The following is a 25,201-nucleotide window of genomic DNA, read 5'->3' as shown; positions in this document are numbered from 1 at the left end:
GTCCATTATTTCAGCAGACACGCTGCTCTTGTGCAAAAAGAGGAGGTATACCTGAAAAACGCCATTCTCAAATATCTCTGTCACTCAATCAGCCAATCCGAAGTGACGGTCACTCTAGCTTTTGCACTTGATCCTTTTGGTTTTCCCAATGAAGGAGAGAAGGTTTATTAGTTCATTAGCTAAGAGGGCATGGATAGCAGGCTTTGTCCACGATCAAGTTAAATCTCAGACGTATTGCACTTTTCTGGTTTGCTGAAACGGAACCACCGTTCGGTCATACTGTTGGAAGCAAGGAAGCGGGTTCGAGCATAAACTCCCCAGTCCCACCCCACTGAGCTACAGTTTCTTGTGCCTTAAGTAGCTCCTTATCCTGTGAAAGTCTGAAAAACCATGTTGCAACAACGGCCCCGCTAACATGAAGCCCTGGTGCTCCCTGTCCTTCACTTTCAGTCATATGTGTTTAGCAGTCAGTAAAATCAAAACTAAAATAAATAAAACATAAAACAGAATAAAAATAAAACAAAAACTTTACTTAAAATTCACAACTGAATATGAAGGACAGATAGCACTGCATTTTGACTGAAACGGAGCATTTGAGGGAACTATCCCTGAAGAGAAAAACCTGAGCTACAATTTCCCGAAATCACTATTACAATTAAATTTTTGTTTCTATCAAAATCGCAATACATTCTTTCAATAAGATTCTGGTGTAGTCTGGGCATATTAAACCATATTATAAACGGGTTACTTAAATGTGTAAGATTTTGTATTAAATATCCGGCTCAAGTTCCAGATTTTCCTGCTTTCATCGGATGACATGAAAGAATAAAATGGACAGGGGCATGTACTTTTTATCTGGTGTATTTATAGATGTAGAGGAAGCCAGGAGGAATATTCTTTTTTTAGAATCTATCCTACACTGTGTCAAGCAAGAAAAAAATGATTTCATATTGCAACTTTAAGGATAATGCATACAATTAAAATGCACAAACAGTGGCCATTAAAAAAGAAAAAAAATTATTTTTGTAGTGCACTGGAGATAACTAATGTGTTTCCTCATCCAGGTCATCTTAAAATAAGAATGTATGATGTTCATTTCTTGAACAGAAAATAACTAAATGACCTTACGAACATTGCCTTACAACACAAGTGATCTGCCATGATAGAAAAAAAAAATATGGAATTAAAGGAGTACCTTCCCCATTTTGATAATGGTCACAAAAAAGGTTTTTGAGTGCAATTTCACGTTAAGACATTGCAAGCAAAACAAAATAACGCAAATTCTAAAACTGAAATGACATCAACGTAAAGAAAATGTCTTGGGACTGATTTATGTTGGATAGGAAGAAAAAAATTGGTACAATGTCTGTTTTCCATGACAGCATACTATACATACACTACCCAGTATGTATAGGTGTAAAGCATATTGCTTATTGTGAATACAGCGTTATGTATCAGAGCCTTCAGACAGACACAGGTGAAGTGTTTAATTTATACACACTTGCCTCCCGCCTGACAGCACCCTTACAATAAAAGTAATATCTGAAACCACAGAACCCAAAAATTGAGTAAAATTGAGACCTATCCTACATTAGAACACATACTGTGGCACAGCCATTTTTCCTTTTGTATATGGAACTTACTGGATCCATTCTAGAATGTACTGTAACACACTGTAAAATTACACACATTGTAAAATCTATTCAAAAACCTTTGTGTCAAGTCTATGCATATATGAAAGTGGTGAAATCTGATACATTTTGTCATATATGAAGTTTAGTTTACATATGCTAAATGATATTCCTTACATGTAGGAGTTCATCTCACTGTATATAGGATTATTACTTTTTCATAAGGGCGGAGAAGAGTAAATAAAATCATTAAAAAAAAAAATCCCTGGATAGTGGCACTGGGACCTATAATCCACAGAGAGAGAGAAGTGCCAATTAAAAAAAAAAAAAAAAATCTTATTCAAGAGCTGTTAAAAACAAAGTGCCATTAATTTAAAATAATATCACTTTAAATGTCATTTAAAATCTACTCAAAATCAGAGATCCTGACTAAAAACGAACACGTCGCTGGAGTATTTCCCACACATAACCGTTTATAATGTGTTCCCTTCCTCTTCCCCCCAGCCGACTGCGCCGACCACCAGCAGCAGCAGGCTGTTAATCGTCTTTGCACTTTATAGGATAAACACCATTCGAGAGAAAGTGTGAACCCCGCTGGCGCTCTGATTCACAGTTAGCAGGAGACAGCAGTTCTGGCAGGGTGCATAAGGAGGCCGGCCGGCTGTCCACCTTTTTTGTTGCAGTGATGCGAATGGATGTTGGACATGCTGTTTGATCCTAGGGGGCGCTGTAACAGGAAGGGGGGGGGGGGGGGGGGGGGGGGGGGGGGGGGGGGGGGCACTGCATAGGGATCTTGCTCACCAGCAGCCCGGCTCCTGGAGTCAGGGACCCCGCTGCTCCAAAAGGCATCCAAACGCCATCCCAACCTGTACCGGTCCAGACAGGTTCAGAGCGCCAAACACCCACTCCCCAAACCCAACACCGCCCCCAGAGTTCAGTGAGATGGAGGATGAGGATGAGAAGGAAGAGTGCTGTATTTCCCGTAGAGGCGGGTAACGGGTCCCCAGTGACAACAGAGGACGCTTTGAAAACACAGAGGGTCACCCGTCCCCGCCCTGAGCTCCAGCCAGGGAGCTGCAGGGGCGGAGTCACCGTGACAGTGACCCGCTTCCAGGTCAGTACAGGTTCTATCGGCTCTCTTGCAGGGTTTTCGAAAGGCATTTCAGAAGACGTGTGGCCTTTTTATAGACATGGGCACCTTTTTAAACGATACAGCACTTAAGGTTCTTCAAAAAACAAACCAAAGAAAGAAATAACCCATGTAGCATTGTTCTTACAGTGCTGTTTTATGGTCTGTGGAACCTGAAACAGAAGAGAGATAACATCATCCGACAGCCCCCTAATAAACAGCGCGACCGTACAGGCCTTCTTGAGCAAACCAACAGTACACAAGATTAGCTCTCAAACATATCAGCCATACATCAGAGTAAACAACGGCACACAAGCTGCCCCTCTGCATTGGTCTTCCTCTTTTGGTCATCCTCATCTTCTCCTGTTTTTTTAACCCTTACTGAAAATTAATAGGACAAATAATCTCAAATGTGAATGAATACTAAACCTGTGCTAAGTTCAATGACCAGAAAAAATGTTTAGAACACTGTCAAGGGAATGTGCTACTAACAGGGCTTTCTCTGGCAAAAGATACGAAAAGCAAACCTCAGTGCGTGTTTGGCGTAACAGAATTCAATGATAAGAAAGCGGGCGTGTGCATGTGAACAAGTACACGTGAATGCGAGAGAGCAAGACTGTGCCTTTACCGAGTTAGATGGCGACTAGACTCGTGCACCTCCATCTCAGTGCTTTTGAATTCATTGAGCTCCTTCCGTATGGCGGCCTGGAAGACAAGCAGTACGTTGGCGAGGGGGGGAGAGATCCCGAGAGCAAGGGCCCACACAGCCAAGCGCTCCATCTCTCTCTCAAAGACCATTCATACACGCCCATCGTAGCCTCTTACAGCAATAACACTCATCTATTTGCTCCCAGAACATTTAGACGTGGCCCTCCAGTGATCCCAAAATCTCTGACCCCGTGTTGAACTACTGATCAGTTTTCAGCGTCGTTTGCTTTTATTTCACTGACTGACTGACAAAATTTGGCTTTAGCTTCATGGACTGGTTGCTAGCTCCTGTATGTGCCAGTTAGCTCTTAGCCCACTTACAGCATCCTCCCTTGGGGGTTTTGCTCTATAAATAGGCCATGAAGTAACTGGTACAAATTCATCAAGGGCAGGAAATCAGTGCTGCCTTCTGATTGAAGTGTGGTCTTCTGCAGTCAATTAGCAATGCCCTCACGCTAGTAAGTAACCATTTGGCAAGCATTTAGTGAAAGCCTACTAAAAGTTGTTACCTGGGGGAAACAACCTGGGAAGTCATTTGGGAGACAGTTATACCTTGTCGGCAGCCGTGAGGCGTGTCCAGGGCTTGTCCGCCCGCCGGTCGTAGTCTTGGGCGTCGGCCACCTCCACGTAGTCGCTGAAGCGGATGAGGATCTTGGCCTGCCGCAGCTCCTCCACCGTGGGCCTCTGGCTCAACTGGAGGGGCAGCCGAAAGATCGGTAGATCAAAGCGCAGCTCAGGTAAAAACGGAGCAGTCAGAGGGCTCTCCGACCGCAGGTTCCACACTTACACAAGCTATTACTATAAGTATCAGTGCAAGCTTCTCGTCCTGTGCCGTCCTTCAGAGACCTTTCACAGCTACCAGCGCTGACCCGATTTCTCCGGCTGTCTCGACGGACTTCAACCCCCCCCCCCCCCCCCCCCACCCCACCCTGTAAACAGAATCAGCCAGCTCCGGACTGCTGCGGCTTGCGTAAGGAGCGCCAGGCCAAGCATTCCGCGGCGGGTTCGAAAACAGCCGCGGAATGCGACGGGCAGCCTCACCGCGCTGTGGCCGGTGGTTGCGTAAGCTGGCTGGCAAGGAGTGAAACTCAGCAAACCAGTTACAGCCCAAAGGCAGAGAGCCTGGGCCCCGCTAAGGTACTGATCGGCGGAGCTAACGACAAAGGGTCATGGAAGCAGCAAGGAGGCCACCAGCTCCACATTTCCCAGAATGCACTGTATCTACAGGAGAAGGACCTCTGCTCCTGTGGGGGTGTTACTGGGATCCAGCTGGGGGTGGGAGAGCTGCATGAGGCCGTGTGCAGAGACAATGACAAAAAAGTGGACAACATCAGCAATCCCTCATTACAGAGACACTAGACCTGATGCACCTCCACTGGCCAAAGCCACCCAGCAGGGCCAGGGGGACAGGGGCATTCTGGGAGCAGGTTTTGGGGTAGTAGGAGCTGGTGCAGGTACACTAACAGGGTAAATCCCTTGTGGTAGTGCTTAATATTGCATATTGGTAAAAGAGGAAAGTTTCAGCATCCTCTGCATTCAGTGTGTTTTGTAACCACAGGATTATCCTGTTTTTGTTCTCGCTTTTTCTGGCGAAGACGATGTGACAGTGCGGTAATCTGATATACCGCCTGCAGTAAAAGATTCATGTTTCTATGACAACCTTAGTCTCCATACACACAAGTGCAGGAACACACCCAAATTAGTCCTCATGCACACACAGAAAAACAAGCCTGCACACACACACGTAAACAAGGCCACACAAATGCGCGCACACACACACACACACGCACGCACCTTGACCCTAGTAAGCTCCAGCAGTTCTGTACAGGGTTTTATTAAAATGAGCTGGAGGCTGGGGCTACCCCAGTTAGTAGGTTTTCACCATACAGGGTTTTGTTTAGCTGAACTTCAGTGTCCTGGGGTTACTCCAGTTAGCAGGCTTACTCCACACAGTATTAGATTCCCAGTGAGTGTGCTTACTCAGTGGGTACAGTATTCCCCCACAGGCTGATCCTGGATCAGCGTAGATAACACCGCACACCAAGGCAGAACCAAGCAGCCGCAAGCCGCTCCTCGGCAAGCCGTGCCGCTCGAAGGAAAAAGTGACTCTGCCACAGTGTCACCAGGGTCACTCGCTTCGGCTGAGAAAAAAAAAAAAAAACTCTACAAAAGAAAAAAGCCGACATTTCTTTCCTTCAGCCACCATTATTGCTTTGCTCGAAGGTGAGAAAACAGTTTTAGCCGAGATGGACTGGAAGGTTGCTTTTGTGGGCGCGCTCCTTTTCTTCCCGTCTCTAAAAGCTTTCTGGCTCTAAACTCCCCATCGACCCGTGGCGTTGTCTGTTCCGAGCGCGTCTGCGATCTGTCTGGGGTGCCCGCCGAAGCCGGACCCTTTCAGAACCCTCTCCCACGCACTCACCTTCCGCGTCAGCCTCCTTTTGATCTCTCTCTTCTGCTCCAGCTCCTCCTGTTCGTTGCGTGCTGCGGGGAGACAGGTAAGGGTCAGAGGTCGCTCGTCGCGTCTCCTGACTCGATATCCCTCCGAGACGTGCTCTACCTCCCTCAACACAGCCTTATCTGTTGTGTTAAGTAACGTGTTTATACTCTGCTAGAAGTACAATTCGCTTGTTTACTTATGTTTTTACCTTTGTCACGTCCTTGTGTTGAGAATACACAGAGCGATCCGTGCTCACAGCCTTCTTAAGAGCATTATTCGCATTCCTGAAATGCTCCGAAGAGGCAGAGCATGTTTTTTGCCGCTCTGGGCACCTGGTGTACACTCGGTCTCCGAGCGTCTGCTCGTCAGGTGAGGTGCGACTCGTTAGCGGCGAACGAAAACGAAAGGCGGCGGCTTTTAGGGGGAATTAGGCTGAAGCGGCGAATCGGGGCCAGCGCAGCTGAAACATTTCGCCGGTGCGAACCACAGGGGGCCTCTTGGATAGGATTCAATTCAATTATCAGGAAAGACGCCCGAGGTTGGAGGGTGAAACCGCAGGGCCCCGAGAAACGGCGAGAGCTCAAAATCCAGCACGGCGCCCTGCCACAAACACGATGTGCTGACCCCCCCCCCCCCCCCCCCCCCCGTACCCCCCCACCTGCTGCCTTCGCTTTCGGCCCACGCCAGACGTCCGACTTCACTTAACCTTTTATTTTTGGGTTCGTCCTTCCAGGAAGGCTAAATTGATGTGTCTAAGCAGGTGTCACCCTGAAAAGCAGCCGACTGAACGGCTTCCTGAGGGACTTGTGCTACTTGGTTCCTGAAGGATTTGTTCCCGTTTTGCTCCGGTGCCCCTTTCTCCTCTCTCTCCCATGAAACCGGTGCCTACTGGCTTCTGCACTGGTTTAACTTACACAAGTTTAGCCTCATATGGATATAATACTTCCCTTAAGAAAAAATTATCATAGCGGTAAAATTAGAAATCTGGAATAAGTAATGTCTACAAGTCTCAAATATACCATATATTACCATAAAGTGGTAATTTATACATATCTAGAATATATTTGTGTATGTATGTTTATGTATGTATGTTTACAATTTAGTCCACACTAAATGGCTGAAATAACAAATATGAAAGTTACAATATGTGACAGATATGATACACTTGATATTGCCCACCGATAAAATGATAAATATCTCATCATCAATAGTGTTGGGGTTTACTGTATTTGCCTTTGTGTATTGCAGAGAGTGGTGTGGGCGTGGCATGGGTATGGAGTATGTGGCGTGGGTGTGGCATGGGTGTGAAATGGGGGGGCATGGGCGTGGCAGTACTCACGTTTCAGGATGTTGCGTTGCTCCAGCTCCTCGGCCGTGGGCCTCTGGCTCAGCCTCCTGTGGAGCAAGACACGCGTCAGACTCAGACACTCCCACAAACAGGACCTGCTCCTGAGCCAATCAGAGGCAGTCTCTCAGAGAGCAGAGAAGCCCAGACAGACCTTCTGGCCGCCTCAGCCAATGAGATGCCTGCTTTGGTGCTGTGCGGTCACTCTGCTGTGTGGGAGGGCCACCGTAACCGCGGCGACAGGAAGAGCTGGCCAATGGGTGGATGGGTGCAAGAGAGGAGAACCGCGACAGGGCACAGCTATAAGTAACTTACTAACAACCCTTAACACCCAGGTGCTGGGAGCACCTTAATGGTGGCAGCAAATACCTGCCAGGTATACAGAACCTGCCAGTCACTGCAGGAGGGCATCCTGGAGAAAGGCGGGGTTTCTCCAGCTCTCGTTTCAGCTGTTCATTGTGCAAATCACTCAATCAGAATTCAAGCCCCGCCCCCAAGGGGTGGGGCCAATCACAATGGCAGTGCCAAAAGCACCTTGGCAAAACAGCCAAGAACAGGATGTCTTCTGTAATGTCTCAAGAGGTGCCCACTTGTTCCATCGCTGCCTGCGATGGGGCCTCTAAAGGCCTCTACTTCCTGTCTCATGTGTGTCACTATGGCGACCACTGGAATGCAGAGAAAAATGAAACGATTGGCCATTACAGCGCTTCTTTACACTGCAGCCCAGCATCAAAGCACCCCGGTAAACGCTTTGTCCTACATATGCTTGAAGAAGCACACTGCGGGTGTGCAAATTCTGCCACAGGAGATCAGAACACAAAGACCATCAGCTCTTCCCTCACCACCTGACGACACATCCCAGCATGCATCATAAACGCTGTAACTTAACAGACCAGCAGCGGGAGATGTAACAGGCTGGGGAACAGGCCTATGGGAGGGACAGACAGGCAGGTCTCCGCAGGTGGGAGGGGTGTTCTGAGGACTCGCCTTCCCCCTGTGTCGCTTTCTTTGCCTGCTTTTCCGAGCGTCTCCTGGAGGGCTGCGGAGGAGTCGGCCCCGGCGTCGGCGCGGCTTCACCGCCCACCGGCTGGAGCCGCCTGGGGGCAGGCGGGGCACCGCATCTCCGAAACGAGCCCAGATCTGCCGTTTATTTTTTACATTTTTTCGGCGAGGCTCTTTGAGAGATGACGAGGTGATCCTTCCTGGACTAGCGGATCGTTTTTTTTGGAGGCTGGTGCTGAGAAGCACGCGGCGGCACCCTGCTTTTCTGCGCCAGGTTTAAACAGGCCAGAGGAAAGAGGATGAGTCATGGTCGTGCTGGTGAAGATATCAGTCCGTTTTCAGCTGTCAGAAAACTAGGCTAAAATGTACACTTATTTTCCAATCAGCGTCGAGAATAGATTAGGGGGTGATTGTTTTCTTTCAGCCTCCCTCTCTTCAGCCACTGTGCCGTTCGGCTTTGACAGCCCCCCCCCCCATCCACCATGTCCCCAATTTAACAACCAGGTCACACTCGGAGTGTACAATGCCACCCACATGGTGTTTAAATACTGCCTCCTGCCTCTGGTGGCACCCCCAACGAGCCGAAAGATAACGCCCTAAGCACACTAGCACTGTAGGGCTCAATGCATGCGGTTCTAATCAACACAAGGCCACGCTACAGCTTTAAAGGGATGATGAAAATGAATTCATATTTAGCTTAAAAAAATGATAGGTCAGAATTGTGTGAGAATTCCTGTGGCACCACAAAAAAAAAAAAAAAAAAAAAAAAAAAAAACTTATGACAAAATACAAACATCTAGAGAGGGGTTTCGAGTGAATATTTCGAGTGAGTGAGTACATGTTTGAGGAAAAGATAAAATGTGAGTAAGAAAGAAAGGGGGGAAAAACGGCAAAAATTGAGGAGAAGGAAGACGAAAGCAAAAAACGTGAGAATGGGGGCAAGAAAGGAAGGGAGAGAAAGACAGAGAGACTGAAAAAGAGTGTGAGAAGGAGACGAGAAAGGAGGGTTGAGAGAGAGACAGCTTGGTATACACTGAGGGACAGCGAGGACGAGGACAGACTGAGAGACAGGGACAGAGACGCCGGGCACAGATGGGGAAGGCTGCTCGTACCGCGTCAGCTTGGTTCCGATCTGCTGCCGGGACTCCAGCCGCTCCTGGTCCGTCTGCATGGGGATGATGTTCTTCTCCTCCAGCTCGCGCTGCGTCGGCCTGTTGCTCAGCTTAATGGCCAGCGAGTCCTTCCTCAGGACCTTCAGTGCCAGGGTGCCTGAGGGCAAGGGGTACGGTCACTGAGCGCAAGTCTCTGAGTCTGCATGTGGCCTCATTTTATTTTCATTATCTTCATACTTGTCATTTACATTCAATTATTTATTTAGCAGACGCTTTTATCCAAAGCGACGTACAAAAGTGCATACAGTAAGTATAGCGACAGTACGGGGACAGGAGGTGTACAGTTCCACAATGAGACAGTTCTCAGCTGAGAGCAAGGTCTGTTTGAGGAGGGTAAAGGCGGTGACAAGAAACAATTTAAAAAGCACAGCAATTTACGACAGCACTTATTTGGGGGGGGGGGGGGGGCAGCAATTGTGTGCTGGGTCAGTCCAGATAGAGTCTGAAGAGGTGCGTCCTCAGGCCTCGTCTGAAGGAATGGGGTGAAGGAGCTGTCCGTAGCGGGACAGGGAGTTCGTTCCACCACTGGGGAGCGATGTACGTGAAACGCCGATGTCTGGCAGAACAGCTGAGCACAGGTGATACTAATCGATTTAGCAGATGCTCTTATCCAGAGCGAATCCTGGGTTAAGTACCTTGCCCAAGACTACAACAGCAGTGCCCAAGCTGGGGATCAAACCAACACCCTTTAGGTTACGAGCCCTGCTCCTTACCACTATGCTACACTGCTGCACACTATATACTGTGTATTTTTTGTTAAATATGATTTTGAGAGGGCTATAAACCAAGGTTGTGTAAAGACCTACAGCTTGGATATGGCCCATTCCCCACTGCACAGCCACATAAACCACTGGATATGGCTGTTAACTGATGTTTTACTAATGAGATTTAGAAACTCATCTTTTCAGTCCTGCATAATGATGTGTACAGGGGAAAAAAGATTAAGTTGGAGGGTTTAAGTCAAGTTGGTTTTCTAAGTGCAGATAAGTGCACATGAAGTCTGAAATAATCATTTGCACCATATGTACAGCAGATGATGCCACACAGACTACATATTGGATGCTTAATAGTTTAAAGGTTTAAAGCCTTTTTTCCAGGGCCTAATGGGTTCTGCCCTCAAGCGCTGTTCCCAGATCAGTATCCAAATTCAGCACAAAATGGCCCACATTATGATTATGTATAGGTGAGCCAATCTTGGATTGGTTGGGGGGGGGGGGTAGATGCTGCCCACATTAAACTGATAGGCTGATGGGGTTCAGGAGAAAGGCATGCTGGGATAGCTCTATGTCAAAACAGAACGTGGCACATACGCACGGCTGGGTTGGGAGAGGCTCTTACTCGTAAACAGCGAGTCGTCGTCATCGTCCTCCTCTTCCTCGTCGCCCTCGTCCTCCTCGTCCTTGTACATGCTGGGCAGGTCCTCGTAGTCCGACTCGTTGGGCATGTTCTCCTTGTCGTCCTCGCAGTCGATGACCACGGTGGGCACCTGCCTGCTGTCCAGGAAACCGCACTGGCCCGTGTGCAGGGCCGAGCTGAAGGAGAGAGAGAAAGCAGAGAGAGAGAGAGAGAGAGAGAGAGAGAGAGAGAGAGAGAGAGAGAGAGAGAGAGAGAGAGAGAGAGAGAGAGAGAGATTCAGCATCACCATTGACAAGTGACCATATGCAAATGATTAAGAATGTGGGGCAGCAGTGTAGCATAGTGATTAAGAAGCAGGACTCATAACCGAAAGGTTGCCGGTTCGATTCCCTGTTGGGGCTCTGCTATTGTACCTTTGGGCAAGGTACTTAACCCACAATTGCCTTATTAAATACCTAACTGTATAAATGGATAACATTGTAAAAAGCTGTAACTGATGCGAAAGAGCGTCTGCCCAATGCCAATAATGTAATGTACAACTAAGCATCAGGGGAGGAAAACGAGACAAGGCCGTCTATAGGCGAGGAAAAAGAAAGCAAAAAATGGGGAGAGAGAGGTGGAGACTGAGAAAGAGAGGAGAGGGTGAACAGTGCAGGTAACAGGTCAGCCATTCGAGGGCATCTCGCGAGATAAGCTCAGGGAGAGGGCCGACCTTCAGAGCTTACTGACAGCGCAGGATTTTCGCTCCTTTCAACAGCCCTTTGGGTTAAAATACTGCTACAGCTTGCTCCATTTCAAAAAGGCAATTTAAGGACAGTGGCATCGATTAAAAACCACAACACAGGGACTGTCCTCTCCGGTTTTCTACACAGAGCAGATCCAACCACGTTTCTATCCTTCAAATCCTTCAAATTCAAATCCTCTTAGACTAATCAATTACAGCAATCTTCTAAGCATTCCGTTACTACTGTTGTGTGCGTGTGTGTGTGTGTGTGTATATATATACACATGTGTGTGCCCTCACTATTGGTAAAGGAAAGCTTCTCTCTGACTTAAGTCACAAAATACTGGACAGGGAGGGGTTTTCTGTGAGTTTACTGCTAGCATAACGACTTCAGGTCACAGTTCTCTTCACAACCCTGTCCTCACAAACCTACCGCTAAGGAAGCAAAGATCAACTGTAGTAATTAACATTTAGGTCCCAAAGTCAATTAACTGAACAATGACACAGAGGGAGCCTGTTGCTAGAGTGGTCACTATCACAACAGACTAAACGGAGGCTTTTAGTGTAGCTGCTGTCATGACAGAGTAAACGAAGACCAAGAGCAAGACGTCCAAACCCCCTGGAGAAGACGCCGATTTTGAGTTATTGCAGTTTTACAGAACGAGCCAGTTCAATGAGGGGTGAGATCTGCGAATGTGCCGACCTCAACGTGAAAGAGGAGGTCTGAGGTCGTGGGTGCGCGCCCCGCCAGCTGTTAAACCTTACGGGAGATACAAGGTGCATCACAGGTATCGTGAGTGCACACCCACCCTGGCTAACAGGAGATCGAGCAGATGCGAACCTATTCCAGAGTAAAAAAAACCAACACAAGACAGGAGAATCAATATTTCAAGTTTCAAAAATGCAAAATTCCGGCCCAGTTAGTCGGTTACATCTCGACAAAACGGTTTAAATGATGCAAAGTCAACACAGGAACAGCCCATTGTGGTGGCTTCAAGGGTGCTCAGTATATCCACAGTGTCGCCATGTCTAACTGCAGAAAAAGCATGTTTCAGACATGCTTCCTACTCTGTCACAGACTCCAATGAGAACTCTCAAGCTGAGAAAGAAGCAAAGACAGACAGGAAAATCCATTTTGTTATAAAACATAATCATGCACACAAAGGTTTTTAAAATTACTTGAGTTTTCGTTCTTTTTCTTTTTTTCCTTTTCTGAAGGATTAACTTGCCTGTTGTCCAGGAGAAAATAAGTAGTAGGACATGATGCAATACGAGATTATACGCATACATAACTTTCATTAGCAAATCAAGTCTGTTTTCTCATTTGTAAAAGTAGTCATTATGACATCAATTCTCTACCGAACATCCTGCTGCTGGCTAAAATAGACACGGACTGTTCCAGAAAAAGGTCCAATAATGGTATGACTCTTAAGTTAGTCAGGAGGAGATGAGAAATTAAACCGCTCATGTAAGTTTCATTTGAAAAGAAGAAAAAAATAAAATCCATCTGAAATTAGTCACACTTTCTTTCAAAAAAAAAAAAAAAAAAAAACAGCAACACGCATCAAAACACCTTCATTCAGCCCCTGAAATCGGGACTTGTTCAAAGCCAGGTGTGTCCTTTGTGCAGCCAAACACATACTTTCCCCTCATTTGCCCATTTTAATTCAAGCTCCACTTTTGCCACCCTGGGTGAACATAAAAGTCCCTCTGCACAGGCAAACACAATGCAAAGATACAAACATTAAAAATTAGCCATTTCTACCTTCAGTGGTGAGGAGACATGACTAACATTGTTATTTTTGTTCAGCTCATTCAAGATGTTTCTAAGTTTGGCTACATATTGACAGTATGACTATTGATTCTTGGCGAACTCTTTTCCAGGTGAATAACAACTGTGAGGTAAACAGCAGCCCCAGGAGTCTCAGATAATGACCGCGAGCAGGCCAGCTGGAGCTTCAGAGAGCTGATGGACTAATGGACCGCACGGTCAAACAGCTCTTTTGAGAACTCGCTGACCATGCAGTCCATGACCGGCATGACCAATGACCGTGCGGTCCGTAACGGTCAGCGAGCAGTCCATTATCATCAGTGGACCCTCATAAGCGTCAGGACTATGCGGTCCGTTAGAGGGCTCACTGACTGTAGCAGGTCTCATGGTTTCTTTACTCTTGCTCCTGCTGACCGTGACAGACTGCACAGCTAAGCTGCCGGCAGAATCATCCTCTCAGAGGAGTCACTCTCTGACCATCGTCTGTGTGGCCGTGTGTGTGTGTGTGTGTGCGTGTGTGAGAGATAGAAAGAGAAACACGCCCTTCACGGCCACCCCGCTGTCCAAGTGGGACACGCAACTGCCGAGGACGAGAGAACAAACTCTCCGCCTCCCCGAGCACCAACACCCCGACCTGACCCAATTAACTCCAGCTGTGAATTCACCCTGACATTTACCTCAGACACGGGGGAGAAAGGAGGGGGCGAGCCAGACACAGCAAGAGAGGGAGAGAGAGGGAGAGAGAGGGAGAGAGAGCGAGAGAGAGCGAGAGAGAGCGAGAGAGAGCGAGAGAGAGCGAGAGAGAGCGAGAGAGAGCGAGAGAGAGGGAGAGAGAGGGAGAGAGAGGGAGAGAGAGGGAGAGAGAGCGAGCGAGAGAGAGCGAGAGAGAGCGAGAGAGAGCGAGAGAGCTCAAAAGCACGAGACAGGAAGACCGAAAGGTCACACTCGCATCCAACTTCAAAAATCACTCTAAGGCATCACACCTGTCCTTGCTTTTACAATGTAATTCTATACCAGAAGTGACCTCAACAAAATCAAAACCATTCACCGGTACAGTGCAGTACTCACAGAAATCATCTCCACAAACCTCTTCTAGTCTGACAGATAAGTCAGGATGGAAGCTGGATCTCTAGTGTGGCATTTACCAATTATTTCATCATTCTTACTATTTTTTATTTTTTAAACCAGTGTAAATGTACATCCCTTAATTTGGATTTGAATATTTAATCTTTATTAAGAAGCCATAGAGAGGAGCAGCTTCACCACAGAGTCCAAATGTTTGGGGAAAAAGGTTTGGAGGCTGAGATGAAGAGCACTGAAAGGGTTCATTCTGAGAGTGAACAAACGCTTTGCTAATAAAAAGGACAGGGTGTTCTTTTCTAAGAGGCTCCATTGTGCACTGTACCCTCAATTAGCTCGACTGTTTGCAAATGCCGGCATGTCGCTTTTTTTTTTTTTTTCCCCCCTCCCGTCCTCCCTCGGAGAGCAGCTCACGTGAATGTGTCACATGATGACAGGCAGGGCGGAGGGGGGTGAGGGAAGAGTTGTTTTATATTTACGCTGCGCGGATTCACTGATCTTTAAACCACGCGCACAGACTGGCCCATTGGTTGAGGCTTGCTGAGACCAGCCCATCCACTTACTACACGGATCACGGGAACTGCAGGGCGCGACGCGCGGCTTCCACGTGCGCGCAGACGGACAGGGCGGCGTAAACGCGGCATGGACGCGGCGCGGCAGAAACGCAGCGCAGACGCAGCGCAGACGCAGCGCAGACGCTGCGCAAACACAGAGACACAAAGCAGACCCAGCAAGGCAGAGACCCAGCACAGACTCGGTGCGAATACAGACAGAGACAGAAAGCAGACCCAGAAAGGCAGAGACCCAGCACAGACTCGGTGCGAATACAGACAGAGACAGAAAGCAGACCCAGCACGCTTCGCAGACATAGAAACATGAAGCAGACACAGCGCAGACAGGGGGGGACATGAAACAGATGCACAGCCATAGATGCACTGAGACCCAGTGCAGACGCCAGCGCAGACCCCCCCCCAGCACAGACACACCTCTCCAGCCGCTGCATGGTGAGCGCCAGCGTCTTGTTGAGCTCCTCGATGATGCGGCTGGGCGGGTGCACGGAGATGGGCAGCGTGCCGTACTGCAGCTGGGGCGGGAGGGGCGGGTGGGGCGGCAGTCCGCCGTGGTGCAGGCCCAGCGGCTGCGCCGAGCACTTCTGCACGAAGGCGGACAGGGAGGCCTCCAGGCCCCCCGTAGGCACGCAGATCATCACCTTCTTGGGAGGTAGAGGAGGGGACATCTTCCCTGGCATGTAGGGCAGCTTGATGGGCTGTGCCGAGTCTGGGGAGAGAGAAAGAGAGGCGGAGGAGGGGCGTCAAACACGTCCCAAAGGAGTGTCTCACTTTTCACTCGCCTGCTCACCCACATGCACTGGTAGCAGCAGACAAACACAGAGCCACAGGGGCATATCAGTTACATTAACATGTGGTTCCGCCCCACCACACCCACTACAGTAGGAGCAGACCAATCACCGCATCACATTACATGCATTTAGCAGACGCTCTTATCCACAGCGACTTCCAGCACAAAAAAACAGAAGTGTATGCATTCAAGCTGAATGAGCAACAGTGTCAGACCAGCTTAACAATACTCCCAGACCAGTGAGTGTGAGTATAACACTATTCAAGCCCTACCACAAGTTAATTGAGCCCTGACTAGACTAGAGAAGCCAGGTTAACTTCCATACATCAGTCACTAGATCACAGAGTCCTAAAAACATCACAATACAATCACCACCTGAGGCGTAAACCTGTGGCTTTGTTTTAACCTCCCTTAGCCAGCCAAGCTGCAGTCAGAGCGTATAAGAAAATGAGTGGCACTTAACACAACGGTGACACCCTTCCGTCCCAGAGCCAACCAGGACTACATTTAAATCCGACAGATTTCATCTGTATCTATGGACCTGCTATAGCATTTTACTTAAAAAAAAAAAAAAAATCATTACAATTCCTACTGACCTTCCTTGTGACTCTGCTACTGTAGCGCTGCATTTGAATAGGGGGAGGCTGAATCACAAAGCAAGCACATAGCCTATTCGCATGTGAAACAAGATTCATGTGTGGCTGTGTCTTCAGAGATGTGGACACACAGCACTGCAGCATTACCCATTTTGAAATCCTACACAACAATCCTCCAGATAGAGGGGACGCTTATTGAAACGGGACGAAACATCCTGTTTTGAAGCATAGTGGGTGTGAGCAACCCCGCGCCCCCCTAGGACGGGACATTCTGCTCCTCTGTGAACCTCCTTGATGGATTGCCCGTGACAGAGTGCGCCCAATCAACCTCGCTGCGGCGAGCCTTAATGAGGATAATCGCTCTGTAGCGGCGCGCATCCCTGTTGGAGGTCGTCCAATCACCTCACTCGCTCGGCCTGCAGAGCTCAGAGCAGCGAAAGACCCCAAAAATGCCCCCATCACCAAGCGCAGACCCCACCATCCACCCCCACCCCCCTGCTGCAGTCCCACGAGAAACTACCACCTAGTGAAAGCACTTGGTTGGACATGCCAAGCGTTTATAAATCACTTAAGGGTCACTGACTTTCCCTGAGCTCAGTTTTGAAAATGCTTAGATGTTTTCCAGAAAACTGAATTTAATTTCAAGCTCCAATTAGATGTGCATGTTAAATTAAACTGTCCGATATTCACTAATAATTAGTCAGAGAACAATTCTGCATGCCTTTTAGGTACCGTCATATGCAAGATGTAAACGTTCTGGGAGAGAAAAAAAATGCCTGTTAAATTCAATCACTCTCTGAATGCCTGTTAAGTGTGCTATATTGTATGAGGTTCCTGTCAAATTAACCTTGGCATTTGCCATGGCATGTATAGGACCAAACAAGCCCACAGCAGCAGAGAATGGAAATGTACTAATCCCCTCAGTAAGGCGAAAGTAATCTTGTTTAAGGGCTAAACCACCTGATAAACTGACAGCCTCACAAAATCAGTGAAGGAAGAAAGAAGGGGGAGGTCTCTGACGGCAAGAGTAAGAAAGAGAGAGAGACAGATGCAGAGAGAGTAGAAATTAAAAGAGAAACAGGACTCAACTCCCGGACAAAGAGTGGGAGAGGACTGACAGACGGAGAGAGATATAAAGAAAAACGATTCAGTTCCTGAGGCAGGCGAGAGAGAGAGAGAGAGAGGGAGAGCGAGCGAGAGAGACAAGAGAAGGAAAAAGAGGGGACAGAGAGGGGGAGAGGTATGACAGATGGATAGAGATATAAAGAAATATAATTCAGCTCCTGGGGGGGGGGGGGGGGGGGGGGGGGGGGGGGGAGGGAGGAGAGAGAGAGAGAGAGAGAGAGAGAGAGAGAGAGAGAGAGAGAGAGAGAGAGAGAGAGAGAGAGAGAGAGAGGACTCACCAGGGATGTGGTTGGGGACTCTGGAGAAGGGTTTCGGGGGGAGTGCAGGGGGCTGCTTATGGAACAGGGGTGGCTTCGCGGGGATGTCCTGGCTGTCGCTGAGGAAGGCCACAGACTTCTTGGGAGGCAGAACCAAGGCGGGCTTCATAGGGGGGTCCTGAGGACAGATGCCCCCCTCCATGGACGGCCGGTAATCCATGGTGGCTGAAGGGCGCAGAAGAAGAGCAGAGACACAGGAATGTTACAGAATGCCGACTCCACCAAGCTGTGCCGGCAAAGCCATTTTAGCACAGCGTGGAGGCACTGTCCCCACATCCTCCTGCTCTATACACAGAGACAGACAAACACACATACACACCTGGCCCCTTTCTGGATGAATAAAACACACATCCCATTCATGATCACTGATATACGTACTACATATTAAAATCATCTATGACGTATACAGTCTATACAGAGCTCATTGTATGTATATCAGCTAATCCACACACTCTAAGGACTGGTGTATGTGCATAGCACTTACTAAAATAATTCAGTGAGTAAGTAAATAAATAAATCAATAAATAAAACACCAGCTTGTCTCAGGACAGCATGCACCCCATGAACACCGCTGGAATAATTGGTTCTCCTCAAGCTCGGTGTGCGATTGAGCACAACAAGCAAGGCCCATTAATGTCGAGTCATCTTACGAGTCTTCAAAATTTGAAATAATGTCTTAATCAGTGAAGAAAATTATTATGGCAAGGCCATGGCTGGTCTCAGTGGCCCCATACAATGGCTTCTATGGCTTGAGTAATTGAGCCAACAAGCAAAATGAAAGATGCCTAAATCTTCACAGCATTACATCATGACACTGCTTGTTCTATAATAGCTACACAGAAAAAACAGCACACTATATGAGTTATATTCAGTCAGTTATTTTTGATTCATCCATGTGCATCTCCTAAGACAGCGTTAAGCAAATGAGGAAAAGGAGACCAATGCTTTTTACAACAGTGAAAGTCCTGCAGAAATAGCTTGCATGAATGGTTTTGACTGGTCCAAAGGATTCCATGCATAGTGATGTCATAGAGAGAAAATCTATCTATTTGGCACAGCAAATCTGACAAAATGGCTCTGAGAAGTGACATAATTAACATGCTGTTACAAAATGGAGCAAAAATCCCCCAAGGTTTCTGCAGACCCCTTTGAAGTGTATGCTAGCCGAGGCAAGCTAAGCTACAAGTAGAGTTAAATGAATTCTCTGCAATTTGTTATCTCTACATAAGAGAGGCGGCATTTAGTGGCTTGAGCTCATTAAAAAAAAAAAAATAAAAATTAAGGTCTCTGATGCCTTGGTACAACTTTGGCTCGACAAGCTGTTACTGCACTCAAACAGGGAAAGCTGCACCTTCACTGTACACATGAGCATTACAGGAGAAAGCATTCTTAAATTATTGTCAAGCAATAAAGTCAACAAAAACACACCGACGTCGACACTCTGCCCAGGTATACACTGCAGACAGATAAGTTAGGGCACTTTAAAATTGGGCCTAACTAGGATATGTAAAGTAGCAATGGGAGTACAGAGTGATCTCAGCTACTTTAAGTCACAGATGCAGAACTCCTGTTACACTCATCACAGCCATTTCTTACGTAATGGAGTGCTCTGCAGAAATAAAGTAAATCAGTGCTTCAACTAGCCACTGCAAATTATGCATTCATATATCAGGGACTCAAAACTGTCTGTCACAGCTTAACCAGTGCCACGGTATGAATCCGAGGAAAAGTGTTTGGTTGGTTAAGCAAACGCTCAATCAATACTTCACACAATGGCAGCTGTAAAGGTGTAGACATTTCCACATCTAGGAAGGACTCCAGATGCCCTCTAACGAGCAGGTGAGCTCTGAGTTCAGTCAAACTGACGTTATTGCTCTCCTCAGAGGTCACTGGATGGGGGGATGGGGGGGTGGGGGGGGCTTGGGGTACTAACCGGTCCCGTCCATGAGGTCAGAGTTGGGGAGCACTCGGAAGGCGTGGTCCGAGGTATCGCACTCCAGCGCGCCGGAAAGGGGTGCCGGTGTCTGCCCATTCTCCATCTTCCCTTCTTCTTTAGTTACGGGTATCGTCCCGTCTGGTGCGACAGGGAAAGAGGAGATGACACCAAAAACCGCTACCGTTGTCAGATTGCCAGTAAACCGCTAGCCCTGGGCCTGGAGCACCTAATGGCGAACTAACATTCCAATGCGTCACAATTCCAGAGGGAACGTTTACATCACATTACATTGTCATTTAGCAGATACTCTTACCCAAAGTGACTAACATACAGTTTTTATATGTTATCCACTGACACAGCTGGACATGCAGCAGTGCCCCAACAGGGAATCGAACCGGCAACCTTTTGATTACAAGACTTGCTCCTTACCGCTATTCTGCACTGCTGTTTATAGACATTAACCACAGAATCTCAAGCAAGCCTTTACCCACCATTTTAGGTGCTGCTGCTGAGAGAACAGCACTTTGAGAGCCCGATTCCCCACAGGATACGTTTTTAATTTTCAATCCTGCATTCCCGTCATGTCTGAACAGGCGTGACCTACAGATCCATGCGCACCTGAAGGGTAATGTCAGCCTAATGAAGACCCAGAGCTGATACCGCCTGAGTTACAGCGAACACACCACCCCGAGCTTCAGTGCCTCTGCCCACCACTTCTCTTACTCACTCCACTGCATACTTCCATCTGTTCGAACCCATGTGATTTTCCACGAATATCCTCCTGATTTTTCCATCAGGCGTTTACCGCACTAGAGCTTAGAGCTTAAGTAACGAACAGTGATTCAGTGCTGACATTTTCCTTCATGTCTGTGGTAAATCTGATGAATGTTCCTGGAACGGCATACCTGCACACCTCTTTTCCAGCATGCAAGTAGGTCAGTCTGTGCCTCAGCCTCCTCCTGCTGCCACCAGAATGGCTTTTTAGCCGGGAATCGATAATATTAATCGGCCGGTCAGAGCCGAGTTTGACCTTTGGTAGACCGCAGAAAAATAAATGGATAGGGATCGATCAATTAAGGCCTTCAATCAGTCAAGCTGACACCAATTAACCACAGGGGAGGTCTGTGGCTGTTACAACTCATTCAGACCTGCTCAAAAACATCAACGTGATTGCACTTTGCCGGCGCTCTGGAGCAGTAACGATATTGGAAACGCGCCACGCGTGTATCATTTCATTTCCTGTTCTAGTGATGCTGGATCCCCCCCCCCCCCCCCGTGAGCGTTGTGGGTTTCTCTGCGCTCCTAGTGTGGGTAACTATATACCCTCTGCAAAACCAAGGTCACAACTCTGACCGATTTAATTTTGACTTACAGCGAGCTAGCCTTGCAAAATGCTTTGATTCTTACACATAATGTTTACTTTGAGGGTGACTGAAAAAAAATTAACGTGTACTGTTATTATAGTAACGTCCAATTAAAATTATTAAAAGATTATAATTGAAATAATCCCATCTTCACAAAGCCATCTTTTCTTAAAGTCTTCCATCACTACCAGTCATTTTGCTCAAATTCTATTTCTTAATTGCTTAAATGTCTTTTTACTGGGGAAAAAAAAAAAAAAAAAAAGAAAACCTCAGTTTGACCTCATCAGTAAGTCAGGAGATGCACCCCACTGGTTCCAGATCAGCGGTTGCAGACCATGGCTAAAGAGTTGATTGTTGTAAATAGAGAGCAGGAAGCTTTGGATCAACCGCGAGCTCTATTCAAATAAATCACAGCGCACTGTTCCACTAATCCCGTCCCGGCCAATGACATCATTCCCAGTGAGCCCACCATTTTGGACAGCAGTTGAAACATCGTCTGTGAGCAGAAGTCAGGTTCAGGTGACGACAAACTGCTAGCGCACAATACCATAAAATAATCTGAGAAATATTGTATGCTGTAGTTAAATTTGATGTCATCTAGATACTACAGCATAACCAACAGACTGCAGCACATCTTAAATTAAGTCCTCTTTTTGAATACCTTTTGTAAATTATGGCGCTAATCTAGTTTTAAATGCAAGAAGTTTAAAACAGACTGTCACTTGTGTCAGAGGGAATATCGCTCCATCCAAGGACAAAATGAGTACAAACCAGTAGAAATCAATCCTCGAGCTTAAACTCAGAACGTCAGAGTTATGCAGGAGGTACAGACATTAAATTACATGACATTTTCATTTGGCCGACGCTCTTATCCAGAGCGACTGACTTAGGTTACAGTTTTGTTTTTTTTACATGCCATCCATTCATGCAGCTAGATATTTACTCAGGCAATTGTGGGTTAAGGGCACAACAGCAGTGCCCCAGTGGGGAATAAAACCAGCAACCTCTTGGTTATGAGCCCTGCTCCTTACCACTATGCTACACTGCCACCTGAGCATACAGACTAGTGAAACTTGTGCCGCCTTACCTTTTTCAAAGATCTCCTTCAGCACGCCCCTCTTGATCAGCTCCTCTCTGCTCTGCCTCATGGATATCTTCCGCTCCAGAGCTTCAACAGGGAAAGAGCAGAACCATCAGGTAAGACACTGTCCTCCATCTTCTTCCCCCGTCCACACACTGCCCTTTCCTCTCACTCGTTTTCTTACTCCACATTAAGGGCAGCTGGTCAAACATTCATCCTGACCCACTTTCAAATGCTGGTTTAATTTTTATTCTTCAAAAAAAATGCAGCTCAGCAATAAAGATCAGTGTATTTTTTATTGACACTTGAATGCATTTGTAAGTCAATATTAACAACTAACCACTGACTGAACCAGGTCCAAGTCTCAATTCATCTCAACTTTACATAGTTTTAAAATCACTCACTGTTTACTAAATTTACTAAAAATATCCAAGGTCAATGAACAGCTCAAAAGACACATGAGGACTGAGGTACAATGGACTCCCAGACGTAGTCCGTAACTGAGACACGTGTGGGTCTTGTGTATTCAAACTGCTCCACTCAGTGATGCGATTTGGCCTTTTGGCCACTAGCGGCAAAACTGTTAAAGCTCTGGAGAAAATCATGCCATCAAACCCTTGAGGGAATCTGCTGAACGAAGAGACTCAGAACCGAACGGCTTGCGTCACCCCAGAGGAGAACATTATGAATAATGCAATGTAATGGGACCCGCGTTGCACTCCTGCATACTTAAAACCACTGTGCCCCCCCCCCCCCCCACTCCCTTACGTAACACAGCACAAAAGAGGATTTCAAACTCTGCTGAACGCCAAAAAAAACCCAGCAGGTACTGCCATCTGAAACATCCTGTGACACTGCATTATGTAAAAGTGGCCGTCACTTTCTCTGTTTCCTGTGCTATTTTTAGCGCGGAGAGCCATCTGACATTTTGTGCAGAGAGCCGAGCCGAAACGGTAACCCGGCGCTCGATTTAAAATCCGCACACCCCCCCCCCCCCCCCGCCGAAACGGAACCAATTAAAAATGTGAAATGAGGCTCTGATGGGCCGATTTGGGAGCGCTGCGCTAAATTTCCCCCTGGGCCCTGGCAGTCAGTACTGTTCAGAGCATGTCAAACAGGCTCCTGTCGGTATTAACTCTCTGTCAGTGTTGACAGCGTACAACAAAGACTGAAAGCAGGAGAACTAAGGCTTGGGTATGAACCCAACCCAAGACACAGCGCTTGAACCCTCAAGCAAGGTAATTCACCCCAAATGACTGAGCAAAAACAAAAATTAGATAATCAACATATGTAACTGGGTCACAGGATATGCAAAGCCGTTTGCCTGCTTGCGGCTATGGAGACACGATAAAAATTGTTTCGGTTTGTTTTCAACAGTAACATGTTCACTGAAAATGACACAGACCGGGATTCAGAGCATTAGACGCTGGACGGTGAACTTGTAGCTCGTCCTGTAACCCAATCAGCTGGCTGTGTGACAAGGTACATGTCGTCCACTACATGTGGTTCACCCAGAGACCTCGATACCAAGGCTTCTTCAGTGCAGACAAAATACAGCATGTTTCAAAGGCTTAAGTGTGTGTTTAAAACTTACGAAAGGCTTTAGCTTTTGCCTTGGAGGAGGATGTCTGCTATGGACACTCATAATTGCTGTTCATGTCTGCACTCCTTTACAAAATGTTTGTCATTTTGCGTTTTGAAAAAGAAAAAAAGGAAAACACTTGTCAAAGCCTGATGTTTAATTTGCTAATCTTCCTTGTGCTGAGGTTGATCTTGATCCTATCTAATAACAGAAGGAGGGAGCATTAATCCCTAAGATCCTTTAGAAATCCAAGTCAAAAATGCACTCCAATCACCATCCATACTCCTCAGATTAAACAAAACTGCTACATTTACTATGCCGTCTAAAAAGAACTTGGACTGCAATGAAGATTCTGGATTAAGATGGACCTGCTGCAACCCCGCCTCCTGCAATGATGTCACACAGTAATGTTAATGTATTGCTGGAAGTACCTTAGAGCAATGTTTTACGATAAGGGATGCTGGGCAAATAAGCTTATTACAACGTCTTTGCAAAACTTCAGAGGACATTCTATCACTTATACCGTCATCACTCCCATACTGCCATACTGATAAAGGCGGAGAGGAAGAAGCAAGCAAGGAGGCTAGAATATTAATTTCCTCAAACCTGATCCTGGAAACTCGCTCTGCATGTTGGCTTTCCCCTCACAGCCCAGCTCTCTTTTGATCTTTTGATCGTCTTCCCTTTACAACAGCGATGCTTTAATGCTGGGCATGTCTGAATCCGTATTCCTCCATCCACACAAAGGTCATTTACAATCTATGACCATATTTAGCGGCTAGTCACGTTACAGTGGTAATCAGAGGTCCACAGCACCCAATCAGTGACCACGGTGTGGACACAAAGGTGACTCTGGACAGATTCTCTTTGACATTCCACTCTTTTCTTTCTGAATAAATTCACCCATCCAATCGAATGCTTCACCACCTATAACATCACATTAACGTGACACGAAATGAAATACTAGCTAGCCACTATCAACTGTCTGCGTTGCACAAACTGCAGACAAAAAAAAAAAAAAAGCCAGGAGATTCTAAGAAAACACAAGTGTACTAATAACAGTGTGCATTTCTGTTTGTAACACTGTGTGTTTATATTTGAGCTTAACCAATCAGCTATATTAAATTAAAATCCTTAATGTTCTCAACACGTGCCAATTAGACTGCAGCTGTCCTGTATGAAAAAGAGACAGAAACAATTTAGGGTGTGGCACTGGCATCCCCTTACAGCACACCTGTCTGCTTTTTCCTGGTCTCCGCTTCAGACTACCTCTCACTGAGGTTAAAAAAAACAAAAAAAAACATCCAGGGAAACATTGAGGAAAGGAGAGAACCCCTAAAACGGTCCCCCAAAATTTTGCTCACCATTGACTTAACGCCCTCAAAACCAATGACGCAAAATGCCAAATGCCAAATATAATGTCTTTAGCTGTGCGCAAGGCAGGATCCTCCCGTCAAGTTCAGAGTGAAAACAAAAGCCCAGGGTG

The 25,201-nt window shown here is 47.0% G+C and overlaps 1 protein-coding gene across 3 annotated transcripts in view; it reads right to left on the bottom strand.

Annotated features, from left to right (window-relative positions):
- Window positions 1–2,403: 2,403 nt before the first annotated feature.
- LOC118771380 (phosphatase and actin regulator 1-like) overlaps window positions 2,404–25,201 on the bottom strand; it is a 69,081-nt gene continuing 46,283 nt past the window's right edge. For all 3 annotated transcript variants that reach the window (XM_036519361.1, XM_036519359.1, XM_036519360.1), the window contains exons 3-13: window positions 22,140–22,220; window positions 19,686–19,826; window positions 17,714–17,917; window positions 15,342–15,633; window positions 10,763–10,956; window positions 9,365–9,521; window positions 7,245–7,300; window positions 5,888–5,949; window positions 4,021–4,161; window positions 3,389–3,465; window positions 2,404–2,933 (exon numbers count right to left, since the gene is read on the bottom strand). In XM_036519361.1, the coding sequence (XP_036375254.1) occupies window positions 2,918–2,933; window positions 3,389–3,465; window positions 4,021–4,161; window positions 5,888–5,949; window positions 7,245–7,300; window positions 9,365–9,521; window positions 10,763–10,956; window positions 15,342–15,633; window positions 17,714–17,917; window positions 19,686–19,826; window positions 22,140–22,220 (1,421 nt within the window). In that variant the 3' untranslated portion in view covers window positions 2,404–2,917. The remainder of the gene's footprint in view (window positions 2,934–3,388; window positions 3,466–4,020; window positions 4,162–5,887; window positions 5,950–7,244; window positions 7,301–9,364; window positions 9,522–10,762; window positions 10,957–15,341; window positions 15,634–17,713; window positions 17,918–19,685; window positions 19,827–22,139; window positions 22,221–25,201) is intronic.

This window comes from Megalops cyprinoides, chromosome 24, assembly GCF_013368585.1.
Source record: "Megalops cyprinoides isolate fMegCyp1 chromosome 24, fMegCyp1.pri, whole genome shotgun sequence".
In the NCBI taxonomy this organism is placed as follows: domain Eukaryota; kingdom Metazoa; phylum Chordata; class Actinopteri; order Elopiformes; family Megalopidae; genus Megalops; species Megalops cyprinoides.
This window is presented reverse-complemented; position numbering and strand designations above follow the sequence as displayed.